Here is a 19,150-nt window from a genome sequence, read left to right on the forward strand (position 1 = left end):
ATTCTGGTAATTATGTAAGGTATCTTTTTAATTGTTCAAGCAAATTGAGGATATTATCCTTGAATAAATATCTTTCACAATCTCTGTCTTTCTCTTCACACGAAAATAATAATAGTCACAGTACGCTTAGCTCTAGTCCCATATTGAAATCTTACATATTATGGACTAGTCGGACAGCGCGCCGGCAGATAATAAACACGTCTCAATGTGGTTCAAGCATAGGCTCGAACACCTAAATAGAACCGTTTTTCCCCCGAAGGGTAAAAAAACGGATATTTAGGTTTCAGCCGTAGCTTGAACCACACCTAAGGCCTTGCCGGCTCAAGGCACTGAAGGAAGAGCCCGCCGCGCGCTGCTCACCAAGTATGTGACAAGGACAGGTATAGTTATGGCAGGTTACAACTTCACGAATGCACCTAATGAGTGAGTGAGATAGAAGATGTTGAAGATGTTGACAATGAATATTGGAACGTTAATCTCAATGTGGTTCAAGCTACGGCTGAAACCTAAATATCCGTTTTTTTTACCCTTCGGGGGAAAAACGGTTCTATTTAGTCATTGAGAAAACCCGGTAAAGAGACGGTTTTTGACGAAATCGAAAAATAATGGTTTTTGTTAAAAAAAAAGACTTATTTGGCACTTCTGTATTATATACGTTGTTTATTATTTTAATACGAAGACGAATATCTACTATAAATTTTACTTGTTTTGTTACTTTAAAGCAGACACAATAGTACTGGACCATGACTTTACATGACGAACCAAAGAAAGGCCATCGGAAAATCTTTAGTAGATTGACGACGTATCATAAATATGTACATACTTTTGGTGATTAGTATCTAGTTTATTGTTGTCTGATTAGTATGTAGTATGTAACGTGGTTTGAATATTGACAGTATTTTTTTGGATTCAACAACAATGAACAAAGTTACCGTAGAGATTATATTCTTTCTATTTGGAATAAAGTTGTAACCAGTGTTGCCAGGGCCCTTGAGTCGTAGTTACGTTTCATTTCCTGAAATGTTACATTTTTGCTGCAAAAGTTACATTATTGTTTTTTTTTATTTACGCTTTTTGGGCAAGTATTTCTATAGCTACGAAAACGCGGGGACTCGCGAAGTAGGAAATGTGCGCGCGCACACTCAAGCAAAATCAAGTTTTAATATATGCAAGATACGTTTCATGGCGAGCCATCTCAAAGTGAGATATGGAGTGAAATACTTTTTAGACCCGTCAGTTTCAGATGCGTTCAATATGCATGCGTTGAATAGAAATGCGTTCGTAAACTTTTTACAATAAAAATTTTGTGTTACAAATATCGTTGTTCTCAAAAGTTACGAAAATTGCCTTAAATATAAAAATTACTTACATGTTACGCGAGGGGGTCAAAAGTAACGAAAAATGTAAGAAATGTAACCTTCTGGCAACACTGGTTGTAACACTGGTCAGCACGCTTTTCGCGGGTCATTTACAATTTGTTGTATCGTTCCATCGGTTGTTGATAATTGCAAGCTGCATTTTGAAATAGTATATTTTTAACTGAACAATGCGTAACGTAGAAATCAAAGCTGTGATAAAAGATTATTCCAACATTTGCTTGAAAGCGGAAGAACTTAGCGGCAGCCCTGCTACTATAATTAAACAAGATGACACGTTTTATCGGGTAAACGAGGGCCGTCTCAAGATGAGATTCTATGCAGACCACTCAGCTACTTTGATTCGGTATGAGAGAGACGACAAGAACGGTCCGAAGTTGAGTAACTATGAGCTGTTACACTTCTCTGTTGACGAGAGTGAAAAAGCAAAACTTCTTGATGAAATGCTTAAAAACTGCATGGGAGAGACAGGACGTGTGCAGAAGACACGGTAAGGATTACGAAATGTTACTTTAGTAGCTCTAGAGTCTATATGTATAGATGGTATAATATTAGTACTCGGTTTGCATAGCTTTACTACAAAACTACACAATTATTAATTAAAATCAATATGAACCAAAATAGAATATATTTTGTTTATTGCTATTTATTATTATGCTACTGCTCTAGCAGACTCCAGTGTATTATATGCTTTTTACCTTAGGGACATTGTTTTCCTTTATCAATATAAAAGTGGGTACATCAGTGAGCAAGAATGGAACACAGAAATTATGATCCTGTTATAGGATTCTTATTAGTGCGATTTTGTTATTGTGGGTCTCTTTGAGAACTTTATCTTAGTCACAGGTTTTATTTGATGTACATCACAGCAAAGGCACAAAAACAATTATTGAAACTTACTAATGGTTTCAGGGTCTTCAAATTTCACTTTTGAATTTAATGTATTTGTAATATATTTAAGAAATTTCTCACACTCCCCTGTGTTTGCAATGCGCTTTTAAAGTGGTTTCTTTTTATATATACTTAAAACTTTCTTAAACTATTTTTAAATGATTTATAATATATTTTTTTAAACAATATACATAGATGGAAAATGTCCTAAATATTCAGCAAAAGAATAAAACTTGTTGGAATAGATCCCCCATAAAACCCTTTCTGGTTTACTTGTTAATGCATGGGAGCCGTGGATATGCATATAGATATTAATACTGCAACTGAGCTAGTCTGTTTCGCTCTAAATTACTGCAATATAATATTTTTTTTTGTTTTAGAAAGCTGTACATGGTGGATCAGACTCGCATCCACATAGACACAGTGGAGGGTCTTGGCAACTATATGGAATTAGAAACAGTGCTACGTCCAGAACAGACTGTGGAGGAAGGTCAAGCTATAGCAAGAGATTTGCAAAACAAGCTTGGAGTTAAAGATGAACATCTTATTCATTGTGCTTATATTGATTTACTGATTGAAAAGTCATAATTTTAAGTTTAAATTTAAATTCATCAATACTGGTATAAAAGCTTCATTAAATGGGGCTTAAAAATGTTTATATAATGTAATATATTTTTTATTGAAATTAATGTTACTGTCCTAAAAAGGTCCTCAAAGTCCACAAAATGCTCAACATTCAATTTTCAGAAAGTCAGCCTTTTGATTATTTGTGCCACAACCTAGGCTACAGCATAGTGACATTGCCCAGAATAAAAACAGCAGATTGTCTTCAATATAATCTGCCATGGCGATTCATGATCCTCTATTTGTATTTATTTTCTTTTATTGATAATGTAGGTTTTAACAACTTAAGTTTAAAGTCTCTTTGTCTTACGTAAGTACTCAAAATTGGCCTATGTTCCAGTAGATTTTGTCACCTAAGCTACTGTTTGGACCTAATGATGTTTGGACACTTTAATTGTGATTTTTGTAACAGGTATTTGAAGGTAATAAAAGCAGGAATATGACATTCTTGTAAATTTCTATTTTATAGAATACATATTTCCTATATAAGCAAGTATTAAGCTTACTTAATACTTGCTTATATACGATTTATATTGCATATTGGATACGGGCTAAGATCGTATAACGAAAAATTACCACGAATCTGTGGTAATTTTTTAGTTTAAGCTACATAGGCGGATACGCTGTTTCTTTTTGCCCCGCCCTATATACCATAGTTGATGCTATGACCAAGAACAGGTGCGCTGTGTGCAGTTAAACAAAAAAAGGTGGATTTCGTTCTTAACATTATCGAGACTTCTATTTGATTTTGTGGATCTTATCATACTAGATTTAGAAGCGTTATTAGAACAAAGTCCGAACTTACCCCAGAAACGTCCGATCTTTTCTAAGAGTTTTAAATTTCTATACAGATATTATCACCTATTTTTAAGTTTACACAGAGAGAATTGGAAGATGATTAAATTATCACATAAAGTAGCATTAATAATAACCAGTTTCATTCATAAAATAGTGGTACCGCTTAAATATTTTATGAGATAATAAATATTCTAGAGACTCTTCGCAACACGTCGGAAAAACATCCGAAATTAGCCGAATGCACCTTATATTATAAATTTAGACTCACACCTACACGAATGAATCGTGCTCATTGCGGCCAAAACATCGTAATATAATGCGCGGGCACACTACATGCCAGACATACAAACCCGAACGTCATATTGTGGGCGAACATACTACTCGTATCTGACGACTTCAACTTCTCCCAGTGAACATCCTTAATGTTAATGTTAAATGAAAAGTTATTGTGTAAAGTAAAGAAGCCGCTCGCCTGCCTTAGCACGGGCGCAGGTTGTTCGAGAGCCAATGTCGCGAGCGACGCATGTCTCTGAATGTGTCGTGTCTGGCGCCCCCTGACACACTGCGCCCGTGTGCAGTGTGTTAGCGGGCTCACCCTGCACAATAGATAAAGCCGCCTCTGCTTAAGGCCCTCCTTACCCTCAGGTGGGTGACATCCGCGTACTATTATAATAATTAAATATTTTGCTCTCTCAAATTAGATTTTTCAAAATTTTGCATGTGGTAGAATCTTTATATAAAAAAAATCACTTTGGAAATTTCACTTCAAAAGACGTTCTTTAGAAGTGAAGTTCGTTAAGTCTCTTAGCATACAATAAACATATTTAGGTATTTTGTTGTTATATTTTTGTTACAAAATTCTTTAAATGCATACGTAATCGAGAAGATACATTATTGATGTTATTTATTCTGGTAACAATCCAAAATAAATCAACTAAATATATTAGCTCACGGTAAACTGAATTCCAAGTGGTGTGTCTTCAGATGCCCCTTTAGACTACATTTCTGTACAAATGCCTGTCCGCACACAGCGCATGCGAACCTTCTGTCGTTGTTGTGAATCCTCATGTGTTCTTTTAAAGTTTTCTTTCTTGCATAGGATTTCTTACAAACTGAGCACTCGAATATCCTCTCTCCATTGTGTTTGACCATGTGAACTCGTAACTCATTCTTAGTGAAACACTTGTAGGAACACAGCTCACACTGGAAGTCCCTCTCTTCAAGATGGTCTCTTTTCATGTGCCTAGATAATGTATACCGTCTTTCGAAGGTCCTTTCACACACATTGCATTTGTATTGCAGCGGAGCAACACCATGCACCTCAACCATATGTTTTTGCCTTCTAAAGTACTCTGTAAACCTATCTGGGCATTTTGTACACTTGAATCTTTTAACTAATTTGTGAACTGTATCAACATGATTCTTGTGCTTTTGCTGAGATGCAAAAATCTTGCCGCAAATTTCACAGGGAAATGTTCCGCCCATATGACCCTTGGCGTGAACTTTTAGCCTATATTTCGTGACGAATCCAGTTCCACATTCTTTGCAAACGTAGTTTCTAAAGTGCACATTCATATGTCGTTCTATTGCCCCAAAGGTTTCATAGTTACACCCGCATATCTGGCATTCAAATACGTTAGTTTGAGATAGTTTGAAAGGGATCACTCTGTCTGTGAATTCTAGGTGCATCTTCTTCTTGTGAATATTTGTGAGATGAGTTTTCAGCTCATTTATATTAACTAAAGACTGACTGCAAATGTTACATGTTAAATCTGTAATATCAGCATTCACTACAAAACTTTCCGGGCCATATGTCTTGAGAACTCTGTTAATATCGCTCTTCTTGTGCCCGGAGGTATGCTCTCTTAACTTTTCCAAATTCTCGAATATGTTTCTGCAGTAGAAACAAGGGAAGCCGTTGCGAGCCCTGCTTCTAAACGGCGTCATGTTGGAGAATTCTAAGAGTGTGGATGCGTTCACAATATGTGCTATTTTTTCTGTGACATATATGTTTCTAGAATTTGACAGTCTTCTATAAGTATTCTCTTGTAAAAGCTTCTTTATCATTTTTGGCATGATTTCTATTCCTAAAAATTACAGAATGGAAATTATCTTTTTGATTTAAAAATTTGGACACCAGAGAATTTTGCATTTATATTAACATCATAGAAGTAATTGCACTATAAATAATACCATTATTCGTATAGCTTGAACATGAAATCTATACATCAAAAGTTTGTACCTTTTAATAATTCCAAGTGTTTCACATAGTTTGGGCATACAGTTCGCAGTGTATGCCTGGACGGGAGCGGTTTTAAAGTATCCTTACCAAACCGTGCCAGTAACTCGTTCTCTCCTGAGACAACAGAGTCGTCGACTATATCTTTAGCTTCTATTTCTGAAATGATTTAATATTTTATAGTACACAGTTTTAGTACAAAACCGCGGTTTCAATTAATATTAATAAAAAATTATTGTCATACGTGGCAATTGATTGACGGAGCGTCACGTTTTTTTTTGTTAAGCATATAACCGGAGCATCACTTAAAAGCTAGTTATTAGGAATGTGATTCTCACCACAATCGTCATTGTCCAAGAAGTCTGATTCATACGACATATCATAGTGCTGAACTTCAGGTGGTTCCTGCTTCACTTCAGTAGTTCCTTCCGGTTTTATATCTACATCTTCTAGCTTGTTCTCTTCTACTGGGACTACAACAAAATTTGCACTTCCATAACAATATTCACATCATCCACGTTACGTAAATAAAATATACCCTTATGCAAGCTAAGATTAGTATTTATATAGCTAAAGACATAACTTAGGAATAGTTAGATAGATAGGTAGGGGCAGGGGGGAAATTGATTGCGTATATATTATTAGTAGCCTAGAGCAACACTTACAAAATTCAAAATCCAATTTAGCCCTGTAAATAGCATCACCCATGGAACGGTTAATACCAGATTCAGTAAACACATTTTTTTACAGATATCTGGCCATTTTTCTACCCATATATATTTATGATATTTGGAGCGATTGATAGAGCTGAATTTTATTTGTTAGTACTTATTAGTATTATTTTATCGGTCTCTGGATATAATAGACTTAACACATACTGCAAATAATAGATATTAAAGTTGCTTCTCACCACTCACAAACACAGTATGCTTGTCGTCATGGTGTATGAGTGCATCCAACAGCTGCCTCTCAGTGCTCACCACCATCATCTTGAAGCTGATCGCATCTCGTAGACGGGACACACATGATGTACAGATCAAAGTGCTCAACTGCTCACTTGTGGAAAGCTAGAATTTTATTATTCCTTTATTGAGATGTCAGTGGAGCATTAGTTTTAATGGAAAAAACTGTTTTAGGACAACCTAAAATATTATTGTTACTTTTTTTTTAAGAGGTAGTATTTTATCTTTTTTATTTGTAAAGTGGTATACAGCACTTTGCTATTAAAACTTTGGGGGAACTTTGTCTTCAAGCATGAGGTGAAGTATTTGTTTTCATTGGAATTTAATTATATATTAATAAAACAAACAAGTTATGACTCTGAAAAGAATTTGGGGTTATAACAGCCAAACCTAACAAACATCTTACCAGTAATCTAACGAAACATGTTATTTTAGATAGATAATAAAAAAATATTCTCAGTGTGTATAAAAGTAGCTAAACAATTTTAAATTGCCTTAAAACTTTTGTGAATTTTTAAAAAAATGTCTTCTTTATTCATTAAAATAAATTTCAACAGGTTTCATTTTTGGGGTAAATGGGGTAGTCTGAATCCAGTAAAGTTTAACTTGATGAATGAACTTCCTCCAACAGCATGGCCAAAGCGCTGGCTTGTTTCTTCATACAAGATTTAAAGAGATTTTTACAGTAGGTAGTGACTTAGCTGTGCCCATAGCATTGCTTACTTCTGTTATCAGTTGGGTCATCAGCTTGCCTTTGAGGATAATAAAAAAAAACTTTTATGGCTAACTGTACTGAAAAACTCACAAACAAATTGAAACATTCCATGAATGTATCGAAGTACACCTCTCGAATTCCGTTATTGTAATATTCTTTCATTAGATCCTTGTGGTGTCCCATCGCTAGGCAGCACCTACATTTCCCATAGCTAGCTTTTCCCTTTTTGTTCTCCATTGTTATCCTCAGCGTTATTCAATACCTAATCAACTGAGATTTGTGTATAACATTTCATCCGGTTAAATAGGTACGTAACATTACATACAGAACAGCTCTCAATAAAAGCCGACTTCATAGATCAAATTTATATTTGTTCAAAGCTCTTCAAACCTTACAGTCATAATAGTTACTTGTGAATAATCTGAAATTTTACACTAGATAGCCTAATGTACATTTAAACGCAGTAACAATTCAAAACAAATATTAAAACAAGTACCACAATAGGTACTTTCCAAACCCCATTTAACTTTTGACAACAAAGGATTTTTTTTTGACATTTGACAACTTGAAATAGGGATGAACTCGTAAATGAGTTTTTAAACTGGAGTTTTTACAAGCAATCAATGGGACCCACAAGAGTTCTACAAATACGGTCGGTGGTTAGGTTGTATCTTTATAAATTTAATATAGACTTGAAGATAGATAAGAATATCTTATTCGTAAAGTTTAGCTATTAAATTAATTCACATATTGTGATGGTGAACTGAAAATGTTTCACCGATTTCTGACAGAATTGAAAAATTATTGTTGGCAGCACTCTAGATATGGCCGCTGTCACTGTCAACTCAGCTGTAAATAAATGGATTGTTTTGCTAATTGTTGTTTATTTATGCCTGCTGCAAATAAATTGTACTGCAAATATGAAATCACAATGTATAAAATTACAGTAACACTAGACCTACATGAGTTTTATTAAATCTGACATGATGTTTATTTCCAAGTAGTAAAAAATGGATAATGTTAATATGAAGAACTGGGTATCTCATCCAGAAGTATGCAGATGTTGTCTGTCTGCAACTGGAACATGGGATGTGACTGCTTCCTACATATCTGAAAGCGGGATGAAAGAAGTTTATTTTGAAATGTTGCAAGAATGTTATGGGCTTACCGTGAGTTTATTTTCAAAGAAAAAAATGCCAAAGTTAAGTGATATAAAGAAATATTTTACAAAAATGAAAATGTAACAAAATTTTTACGATAAAATCATAGGCTTTCTGGAGATTAACTCAGCAGGCACCTTATCTTTAAGCATTAAATCAGTTTTGATATTAAAAAAAACATTATTGTTTTTATATTTTATTGTACAGTGTGCCACTAGGAATTTACTGCGCTAATATTGACTATATAAAGGTAACATTGTAGCTGTCCCGAGTAATGGAGTGGGGCCCCAGCAGGCTTGTGTGCGGGCAGTGTGTGAGACACTTGAGAGATGCCTGCTCGTTTAAAAAGCAAGTGCTACTAGCGGAATCTCTCTTTACTGACTACTGTGCCAATAAGGGTATGCATTAACAGAGTATTCATATATTTGTGTTAAAATGGCTTTTCTATAAATTATTTATTTAACTTTATATAATTTGTAATTTACTTGTATAGCTGGAAAAATAAAACATATGTATCTCAAGGGGTAATAGCCATAATGGTTTTAGAGGACAATAAAATCAAAAACATAATTATTAATAATCAATAAAGAACAACATAAAATTATCAAATAATAAGAAAATATATATTATTATAGCAGAAAAAGGCTTTGTAATTAAACTTTTTTTAAATCACTACTGGCCGTCTCTCATAGATGTGACAATAAATGCTATTTTAAATTAATTTCATTATGATGCCAAATTTTGTGTTCTTACAATTATGCAAATGCATAATTGTTTAGCATGCTAAGCTGCTAGCTGTTAGCATTACATATGAATTGATATTATGTGTACTTATATCAGTTTGCAAATTAATAATGAACCATTTGTTTGCATAAGATTAACAGGCGATGTCAAGCCTTAAATACTTTTTTTTTAACCCATTACTTCTATACATTTTATTGTAATTCTCGGCATCTGCGTACCGTGAGCGTATGCCTCAACTATTAGTCTTTTATTATGTAAAAAATAATATTCATACTGTGTGCAATGCTATACATTCTAATATTCAGTAATTTTCCAACAATCTAAGTAAACCAATGATCCGTTTCGAGCGGTGCTTCTATCACTCTTTTCTTTCTCCCCTTTACTCCCAAACCAGTCCGTATTAGCATAAATACGGTATTCCTTTAGTATTCCTGTACTTAATCAAATTTCACAACTATATTTCATTTTCAAAGCGTAAATAAGATTTCCAAAGTAATAAATTTAATTTCAATTTGGCAACCATGAAGTATACACACATAACGGTGTGTCTAAGGCCGCGACAAATGTCCCCCTATGCATGGGTGTGCATTCGTTGTTGAGACTGCGCGGACAAGTATAGCCTTGGGAGGGCTGTAGGTATTATATACCTCCACAGGCGAGCACGAGTCTCTTCTACTACTGAGGGGTTTTAGGTCTTAGTCATCACGCTGGCCTAGTGAAAGTTGGAAGTCCGTTGGGAACCGATATACCTCGAAATTATTTTTGGAGAATTGTCTGGTATATCGGTTCCCACACAATGTTTTCCTCCATTCGACCGCGTCAAATGGAGACGGCCTCGTTCAGTTCTAACAGACCCAGAGGACGATATAACTCTGGCTATTCATCGTAGATACATAAACCTACCTACATGGGGCGGCGCAAATAAAGTGGTTTACCTTATAAAAAATATAAATCCGGCACTGCCCCCGACCCTTCTAATAGTTCCGGACCACGTGCCGACGAAAACGATAACAGTCAAGATTGTTAGGTCGCACTACGACTACGCGAATCCATAATCGTTGATGTCTCATCCTCTCCCAGTGACCCTCCTGAGCCGAGGTTTATGACGTGTTAGTGTGTCGCCCTAGCATTGTCATTTAATTTTCAAGGGTTTCGAGTGCTTAAAGCCCTCACCGAAAAGTCCTGTGTGTTTGTATAAGCCGGCCCTGTCAGGCTAACAAATGTAGTAAGGTTCAAAAAATCCTTTTACCAAAGAGAACAATAATTGATAAACAATACACACTGAAAATATATTTAAATAGTTATTATTATAATTGATAGGATTTACAGAAATATATCTTTATCTCTTTTTATGTAACTAACATTTCAGACAATTTACATACACAAAGTGTAAAGATAGAGAAGGAAACAATAGAACTATACAACACTGAACCTGTCAGCTTTACCTGTAATGCAGATGTTATCAATGATGGTAAGTCCTGCTGTATAAAATCAACAAATATGTATTAATAATTAGGGTAGACAAATGTAACTTATGTCATTCATGTATTATTTATTTAGATATGAATACAAGGAAATTATTTTTTTTACAGGTGAAAATAAAGTAAAAGGGAAACCAAATGTTAATTTAGGAAAGACTGGAAAAGATGAAATTATATGCACAAAGAGACAAAGATCACTAATAAAAGAGAAGAGAAAGAGAAAAATCATTGATTCTGATAATGATATCGACTCTGACACACCCATTGCTGCACTGACAAGGAAGAACAATATTGAATCGAATGAAATTGTGGCTAAAGATCTTGGACATAGAACCGAAAATAAAACTGAAGGTAAGTTAATAGGAGTTTTATTCCATTTCTATATAATAACGCTTTATCATAGATTCGTAAACATACAATTCATACAATACTGTTGGATATAAGAAGACGGACCAAAAATTTATGGAGCAATCTGTAGGTAGAGAAAATAGAAGTGTGTAGACGGTGGCCAATACCCAGCTCTGCTATGCCTGCACTCTGTAGTATAGATAGGTTCTATGTTATTACCCACGTGAGCGTTCTACAATCTACTTCATCGGTCTATAGTTAGGTAAGCTTAGTCCATCTTAGATTTAGATATATGTTTAGGGCTTAGTCACGAAACCGAGCTTAGCGCGACACGGCGGCGAGTTTCCGACGCCACGCACGCTCTGTAGCAATGTAAACTGCTGCATCTCGGGGGCCTTCCTATTGCCCATTTTATTTGTCTCACTCAATCGTCGCTGCAACTCGCCGCTTGGCATAAAACCGCTCACGTTACCGCTCGAGCGGCGACTCTTGGCATGATCCATACTGTCCCTACATTCCTTTTTGCCGCTCTCGGCGCCGCCTAACTGCCATGTTCAATAAACAATTATTCCAATAGCCTGGGAAACTTAATTATGTAATTGTCTATACGTTAATATTTATATATAAGACAAAAGATAAAGTATTTTAGACACCTTATACGAATATGTCACAGGACCTAATGCGAATATGTTGTAGGTCCGAACCGAATTGAACTTAGAGGCGATTTATGTAGCTATTAATATTTGCTTTGACATTCTTAACTTCGTTTCGCTCTTGTAAAATATTATGATTAATGTCTAGATTGACGACCTGAATTTGAAACATTACAGTTCAGACGTGACTAGGACCTTGAGTCGTGTTGAAAGTATTCCGGGAACCAGACTATTTTTTATATGTTTATGTCCAATTTGCAGTGTGATACATTATGTGAATTTTAAAATATGTATATAATATGTAGAAATTCTAAAAGTTATTTAATTATATAGATTTTTTTTAGAAAGTGTTGAATGACCATGAAAAATTTAATTACAACGCCGATATGGAAGACGTGAAGAGAAAGTTTCTAGTTTCTGTATAGTTTGACAGACACATTTTATTTATTTTAGGCATACTGCACACGCCGCAAAACGGCGTAAAACAAGTTTCAGAGCGCAGGCGCCTGATGGTGACCTGCGAAGCCGTGTTGCGCGGCTCCACCGCCTGCCCTTTTCGACACCATCGCAGCTGGTTCCAGTGCTTCTACTGCACGCAGGACTTCATGGATATCACCCAGCTGCGCCAACACACCGCGGCCACTCACGCCGACCTCGACGACGAACTCAAAAAGATTAAAAGATTCCCGAGGTCTTTGCAGATTGAGATTACGAATCTTCAGTGTCGCCATTGTGGAATCAATCTCACTGATGTTGAGTCAATGCGCCGCCATTTTGTCGAAGCGCACGAGAAAATCATATATAACGAGTGTATCGCGGATTACAAGGTCGACGTGAGCCCTTACTCTTGCCACCTGTGCGGGCGACAATTTCACGTGTTCAGAACGCTCACGACGCATTTGAACGAACACTACGCGAATTGCATCTGCGACGTGTGCGGCAAATCGTTCCTCAATTCGAAAAGACTGAAGGTGCACAAGAGGACACACGAGCACGGTAACTACCCGTGCGCAGAGTGCGGGAAGGTTCTTAAAACGAAAATCTCGAAAGCGAACCACATGGAGAGCGCGCACTCGAGGCGAGTGATGAAGTGCCAGATCTGTTCGAAGCCGATGAAGCACTACAACGAGCGCGTGAAGCACATGTCGGAGGCGCACGACATCACGCACCGGTTCAAGTGTCCGATGTGCCCGCGCGAGTACAACATCAAGCACTACCTCGCCACGCACATGCGCCAGACGCACGGCCACCGGAACAAGAAGTGCGAGGAGTGCGGCATGGCCTTCATCACCAACCACGGCCTCAAGAAGCACATGCTGCGCCACTCCGGTGCTAAGCCGCACGCCTGCGCCCTCTGCCGCAAGTCGTACGCGCGCAGCCACACGCTGCGAGAACACATGCGCGCGCACCACTCCCACCCCGCCGACCCCACCAACGCACTCTATGATACCCGAGTCACCTAAGCCGTATCGCCACATGTTATGAGAACCGGTCATGGTACTGAAAAATTTGCTCAGTACGAAAGATATATTCACGTAGTACGCGAAGTACGATTCCTATATATATTCCTACATATTATTATTGTATTTGTTGAATGTAAATCATAAGGATAACAATGAATAAATACTTCTATTAGTTACTTGAGATCTTGTTACTGACATCAAATAATTCAATTCATAACATTGCAACCAATACTTAGGTGTTAAAAAGTATTATGCTAAGACTATTAAGCATTACAATAAAATATAAATAATATGTCATCAGTCTCTTATTAAAATATACTGTTCCTTACCCGACAGAAGCTTCCTGTGGCATGATTGTGATAAGTCTTCGTCCACAATAGTTATAATACTTAATTTATTCATAACTAGTTGATCCGACAGATGTCCCGTCTTAACTATGAATTGGCAGCGCGCATTCTGTCGATCGCTGAAATTAACTTTTCTTAAATTTTCTAACGTTCCACTCAACTTTCTTATTTTTTTCCTTCATAAGATCTTTCTCCTGACAATAACAAACATAACAAAAAAAAAAATGTGAAATCGGTCCAGCTGTTCACTCGTGATGGCGTGACCCCGGGAAATAGGGATTCATTTTTATATATATTGATATCAATACACCTACCGAGTATCTACCGTTCCACCTGTCGCTAGTCTATTGATACTATATTTTTAGTATATGACCTAAGCTTCGGCTTCGGCTACCTACCTTCGGCTAATATGGTCCGAAGGTCCGACAAGAGGAAACACCGAAAATGAATGAATTAAATAAATGTTATAATTATAACATTATTCCGAATTTTTGACTAATTGCAAGATAATATTGGTCGTCTCCAGATCAACTGCAGTAGTATAAACGTTAAATTTCAAACTTCTAAAATAATTTAGATGATTAATTGTAGCATATAAGTAGTCAAACTGGAACTAAACTTCTTCTTTTAAGACTTTAGCTTCGGCCGAAGGTTGTGGCTATAGCCGATTAATCGGCTAGAAATCAACCTTCGGTTGGACAATATTTATTTTATTAAGTACATTTATAGGATACAAAAGATAACATTTCTACTTTTTGTCCATTTTATACCACAAACAGTCTGGTTCCCTGGGAAAACCTGAATCTGAAAATGAATTTCAATCAAATAAGTCTTAATGAATATATTACCTACTTGCAGAAATTGCGATACAATTTAAAAGAAAAGCGAAGACAACCGCCGAAAATTACGTCGATAATAGACGTCTGCGATCAAATATAACTCTTCTACTAAAGAACTCTACAATCGTGCCATTTAAACACATAAACAACACTAAGTATATTTGTCTATACTGCGATGCAAATTTCTTATTCTTCAAAGAATTAAGAGATCATGTTGCAAAACAACATTCAGATATAAAAGAGAGTGATTTTAAGCAATGTTTGAAAACACCAAAAGATTTGGTCAAAGCGGATATAAGTGTAATAGCATGTAAATTATGCGGGGACTCATTGAAATGTATTGATAAATTGGTCGAACATCTCATAGAAGCTCATAGAAAAGTATACCACCACACGCCGAGATTCAAGCCGTCGCACGGCCTTTTAGGTTTTGATATGAGATCCGACAATTTGAAATGTCACCAATGCAGTAAAGAATTTAGGTTCTTCAAAAATTTATCTGTGCATATGAACGAACACAGTGATTACTTTATGTGTCACGTGTGTGGCAAAAGATTCGTGTCAGAGCACAGGCTGCAAACCCACGTGGCCACCCATCGCGCCGTCAACGCAAGGTGCAAATACTGCGAGAAAGATTTTAAAAGTTTATCCGCACGTAGCTACCACATACGCAAAATGCACATCAACGCCAAGTTCAAATGCACTGAATGTTCTGAAACGTTTACTCAGTATCAACATAGACTGCGGCATTTAGTGGACACTCATAATTTCAAGAAACCAGCGTTTAAATGCGATGTGTGCGCTAAACATTTTGCGAGCTCTGGGGGGCTGCGCGCGCATGTCCGTTATTCACATTTGAAAAACAAAGAATATTCATGTCAAACCTGCGGCAAAGTATTCGTTTACAAGTGGATATGGAAGCGTCATCTAGACATACACACTGGAGCCAAAAATTTCGAATGTAAACTCTGTAATAAAAGATTCGCGAAACCGTATACACTACGGGTACACATGAAAATACATCTAAATGACAAGAAATTCGTTTGTCCGGTGTGTAAAGTAGCTTTCGTACAGAAAACCAGCCTTGGAAATCATCTAAGGGTACATCATCCAGATTTAAGTATGGTATGAATTAGGTAGGTACGACCAATGACTTTTTATATATAGACGCGTCATAGACTAACAAATTTTCACATAAAAACAACGCACTATTTGCTATAGTCACCTACATAGCCCTAGCAGCTTCAGCCCCGTCGGCGCCACGACAGTCGAATAAAATGCATTTATTTAGTAGTTAAAAATAAGTTAAATAGTGTATACTTACTTATTACTAACATATGAAATGGAACGTGATTTTCATTCACAGTTGGAGTAATTTGTACATCGTCTAAAACACAGGAAGGCATTTTATTTATAAAACTACAAAAAGTTAGTAAGCCGACTTGCGACGACAATGATTGGAGGTGAACTAAGTGAATGTCGGGCAATTACCTTGCTTTACTCTTTCCAGTATTGGCTTGGGAGCTTGGGCAACGTATCTTTGTAATAAAAACATCTTAGGGTACGACAATCAAAGATGCGGAAATGACAATGTTTTATTTAAGGTGGTAGCAAGTCGGTATCCCTCGTCAAACGTAACAATTTTTCATTTTTGTACGGTGTTACATTGCACCATTGACTATCTAGTACTTTTCCCCTTACTTTCGTACCTTCAATTCTGAACATTTTTCTGTGCCCGAATACGATAAGTAGGTAATATGTATAGTATGGTAATATGTATGTATAGGTGGTATGTTAAATTGTTAAGTATTATTATTAATCGAGGTCACTGGGCATTGCTTTAAAAGCCACACAGCCATAACAGATTCATGGAAAATAAAATATGAACATAAATAGGTTCCTGTGAACATGTTACACGAGAAGACTGGAAGAATGGCATAGTAAATGCCAAAAAAAAAAAATGAATATTGTGAGCGTCCACTTTGATAATATATGAAGCGAATTTTCTCAGGGATGTATTACAGATGTGCAGAACATTTCAAACCACTCAGAATTTGATTACAGCGATTGGATCTTTACCCAAATAAATCATCACCACAACCGACCCTTGTTGTTTACTTTCATTAAAATAGTTCAATTAAGTAAGTACCTACCCAAACATATTGTTAATTTTCATTGTTAAATATCGTAATTAGGTATATACAATTTTAAGCATGTTCTCGTATATGTTACTTTGACAACTCATGATAATAATTCAAGCCCTGAACTGTATGCTTAAATACCTATAGTCCACTGCTGCTCTACTAGTAGACTAGTACTAATAAGGACTAGGCATTGGTCCACCACACTGTACTAGTGCGGGTTAGGAAACTTCATATACATTCGAAAATTCTTTTTGGGAAATTTTCAGGTATGTAGCTTTCCACACGATATTTTCCTTCACCGAATGACTAATCTATACTATTATATAAAGCTGAAGAGTTTGTTTGTTTGTTTGTTTGTTTGTTTGAACGCGCTAATCTCAGGAACTACCGGTCTAAACTGAAAAATTCTTTTTGCGTTGGATAGCCCTTTGTTCGTGGAGTGCTATAGGCTATATATCATCACGCTATACCCAATAGGAGCGGGGCAGTAATAGCTAATCTCAGGAACTACCGGTCCAAACTGAAAAATTATTTTTGCGTTGGATAGCCCTTTATTCGTGGAGTGCTATAGGCTATATATCATCACGCTATACCCAATAGGAGCGGGGCAGTAATGGTTAATCTCAGGAACTACCGGTTCAAACTGAAAAATTCTTTTGCGTTGGATAGCTCTTTGTTCGTGGAGAGCTATAGGCTATATATCATCACGCTATATTCAATAGGAGCGGAGCAGTAATGGCTAATCTCAGGAACTACCGATTCGAACTGAAAAAATATTTTTGTGTTGAATAGTCCTTTGTGAAGTGCTCAAAGTTATATATCATCACGCTATGACCAATAGGAGCGGAGCAGTAATGGCTAATCTCAGGAACTACCGGTTTGAACTGAAAAAAATCTTTTTGTGTTGGATAGCCCTTTGTTCCTGGAGTGCTATAGGCATATATCATCATGCTATAACCAATAGGAGCGGAGCAGTAATGAAACATGTTGCAAAAACGGGGAAAATTATGAGTTTTGAGAGCTTGCGTTGCCTGTACTGCGTAAACGGTTAAAGTTATGCAACAATGATGTATGACGGGATTGTTTCACTTAAAAAGTTCTAAATAATATAACAAAGTCCCCCGCTGCATCTGTCTGCCTTAACGTGTTAAACTCAAAAACTACCTAACGTATTAAGATGAAATTTGGTATGGAGACAGTTTGAGACCCTGGGAAGAACATAGGCTCCCGGGAAACTACTATTTTTATAACGGAAAACTTTAGCCTGAAAAACTTTATAACGCGGGCGGAGCCGCGAGCAAAAGCTAGTAATTGATAAACACTGTCTACATTGCATCGTAGACAAAGTAAAGTATATACTCCTGTATAGCTCTTATCCGGTCCTACGGAAAGAGATGGTACTATAAAGGTATGAAAGAAGCTACTAAAATTTTTGTAAAACGCTCTTTTTACAGTAAACATTATATTAGCAAAATAATTACAGAATACAATTTTAAACATTCTTTTGACAACGTCCAGCCAGAGAGAATAATAATAGAATAGTCGCCGCGTGACATATCTTCTCTTCTGCCAGCCTGCCCGCGCAGCCGAATACTTCCGGAAACGCCCGATGTCATCGGCTAGTATAGCGGCGCGTAACATTTTACTATTGGAGATATCACAGTGCGTATGATTAATAAACCGGATATCAGATGGTCGGGTGAAAATAAAAATAACGCACACAAATGTAATAAAAATGCTAAAAAGAAACATTAAATTGGAATAATTTAATAAAAATAAAATAACAATGGTATCAATATTCAGCAATCCTATATAGTCAATCCAGGGGGTGGACACTTAGAACATTTTATGTAATGATGAATGATTATATATCTTAATGCCGTTACATAGAGTTTAGTTTTGGTTGACAAAAGGACGTCTCATCGTAACATCTTGTACCAACATAATAATCCAAAAAAAATTTAAAAGTATGTTGGCTACCATGATAGTTGATAATTTGCCGCCATTATTGACGGTAGATTTGTCATTGTTGAAGTTTATTTGCAAAAAAATTGTATAATTGCGATTATGTTCAATAATAAGTTAAGTTTTATGTCGAATATGTTGAGTTGAGCCAGCTTTTCCGTTTCGTGTATATTTCTTCTTGAAGGAATTTGTGTAGTGTGTGTTACGAGATAGTGATTCTTATTATTCCGAGATATTGACTCTAATTCTGTTTACATTTGTGAAGTTTATTTATTTTGTGTGCGAGAATGGGGAAAAGAATTAATGTGTATAAAAATGTGAGGTTTGTGGCATACAAAAGTACCCAAAGTCAAACATATTTATGGCTAAGTATCCACTTGATCCACACCGGTAACAGAAAA

The 19,150-nt window shown here is 36.3% G+C and overlaps 3 protein-coding genes across 6 annotated transcripts; 2 read left to right on the forward strand and 1 right to left on the reverse strand.

Moving 5' to 3' along the window:
• Window positions 1-1,359: 1,359 nt before the first annotated feature.
• Window positions 1,360-3,336, forward strand: LOC115449327. Its single transcript, XM_030177102.2, has 2 exons — window positions 1,360-1,866; window positions 2,648-3,336. The coding sequence occupies exons 1-2, from the start codon at window positions 1,547-1,549 to the stop codon at window positions 2,853-2,855; spliced, it is 528 nt and encodes a 175-aa protein (XP_030032962.1). The 5' UTR covers window positions 1,360-1,546; the 3' UTR covers window positions 2,856-3,336.
• A 1,174-nt stretch (window positions 3,337-4,510) lies between these two features.
• LOC115449311 (gastrula zinc finger protein XlCGF26.1) lies at window positions 4,511-8,140 on the reverse strand. Its single transcript, XM_030177084.2, has 5 exons — window positions 7,696-8,140; window positions 6,839-6,995; window positions 6,267-6,401; window positions 5,932-6,087; window positions 4,511-5,776 (listed from the first exon to the last, which is right to left on the reverse strand). The coding sequence occupies exons 1-5, from the start codon at window positions 7,840-7,842 to the stop codon at window positions 4,638-4,640; spliced, it is 1,734 nt and encodes a 577-aa protein (XP_030032944.2). The 5' UTR covers window positions 7,843-8,140; the 3' UTR covers window positions 4,511-4,637.
• Window positions 8,141-8,338: 198 nt separating this feature from the next.
• LOC115449325 (gastrula zinc finger protein XlCGF57.1) lies at window positions 8,339-16,745 on the forward strand. 4 transcript variants are annotated; one of them, XM_030177097.2, is made up of 5 exons: window positions 8,339-8,807; window positions 9,028-9,163; window positions 10,879-10,980; window positions 11,102-11,341; window positions 14,660-16,745. In XM_030177097.2, the coding sequence occupies exons 1-5, from the start codon at window positions 8,616-8,618 to the stop codon at window positions 15,769-15,771; spliced, it is 1,782 nt and encodes a 593-aa protein (XP_030032957.1). In that variant the 5' UTR covers window positions 8,339-8,615; the 3' UTR covers window positions 15,772-16,745. The 4 variants fall into 4 exon arrangements, with proteins under 4 accessions (XP_030032957.1, XP_030032958.1, XP_030032959.1 ...); XM_030177098.2 differs by having other exon boundaries at window positions 8,347-8,774; XM_030177099.2 differs by lacking the exon at window positions 14,660-16,745 and adding an exon at window positions 12,445-13,751 and having other exon boundaries at window positions 8,415-8,807.
• The last annotated feature ends 2,405 nt before the right edge of the window (window positions 16,746-19,150 follow it).

This window comes from Manduca sexta, chromosome 26 (assembly GCF_014839805.1).
Source record: "Manduca sexta isolate Smith_Timp_Sample1 chromosome 26, JHU_Msex_v1.0, whole genome shotgun sequence".
Lineage (NCBI taxonomy): Eukaryota > Metazoa > Arthropoda > Insecta > Lepidoptera > Sphingidae > Manduca > Manduca sexta.

What these genes read in the sequence shown, in the direction of transcription:
- LOC115449327 (XM_030177102.2), top strand. Translation starts at nt 1,547, where the DNA reads ATGCGTAACGTAGAAATCAAAGCTGTGATAAAAGATTATTCCAACATT. An exon ending in GGACGTGTGCAGAAGACACG is followed by an intron (nt 1,867 to 2,647) that starts GTAAGGATTACG and finishes TTTTTGTTTTAG; the next exon opens with AAAGCTGTACATGGTGGATC.
- LOC115449311 (XM_030177084.2), bottom strand. Translation starts at nt 7,842, where the DNA reads ATGGAGAACAAAAAGGGAAAAGCTAGCTATGGGAAATGTAGGTGCTGC. An exon ending in TGGAATGTTTCAATTTGTTT is followed by an intron (nt 6,996 to 7,695) that starts GTGAGTTTTTCA and finishes ATAAAATTCTAG; the next exon opens with CTTTCCACAAGTGAGCAGTT. An exon ending in CTTGGACAATGACGATTGTG is followed by an intron (nt 6,088 to 6,266) that starts GTGAGAATCACA and finishes AAATCATTTCAG; the next exon opens with AAATAGAAGCTAAAGATATA.
- LOC115449325 (XM_030177097.2), top strand. Translation starts at nt 8,616, where the DNA reads ATGGATAATGTTAATATGAAGAACTGGGTATCTCATCCAGAAGTATGC. An exon ending in CAAAGAAAAAAATGCCAAAG is followed by an intron (nt 8,808 to 9,027) that starts TTAAGTGATATA and finishes GTAACATTGTAG; the next exon opens with CTGTCCCGAGTAATGGAGTG. An exon ending in AACCGAAAATAAAACTGAAG is followed by an intron (nt 11,342 to 14,659) that starts GTAAGTTAATAG and finishes ACCTACTTGCAG; the next exon opens with AAATTGCGATACAATTTAAA.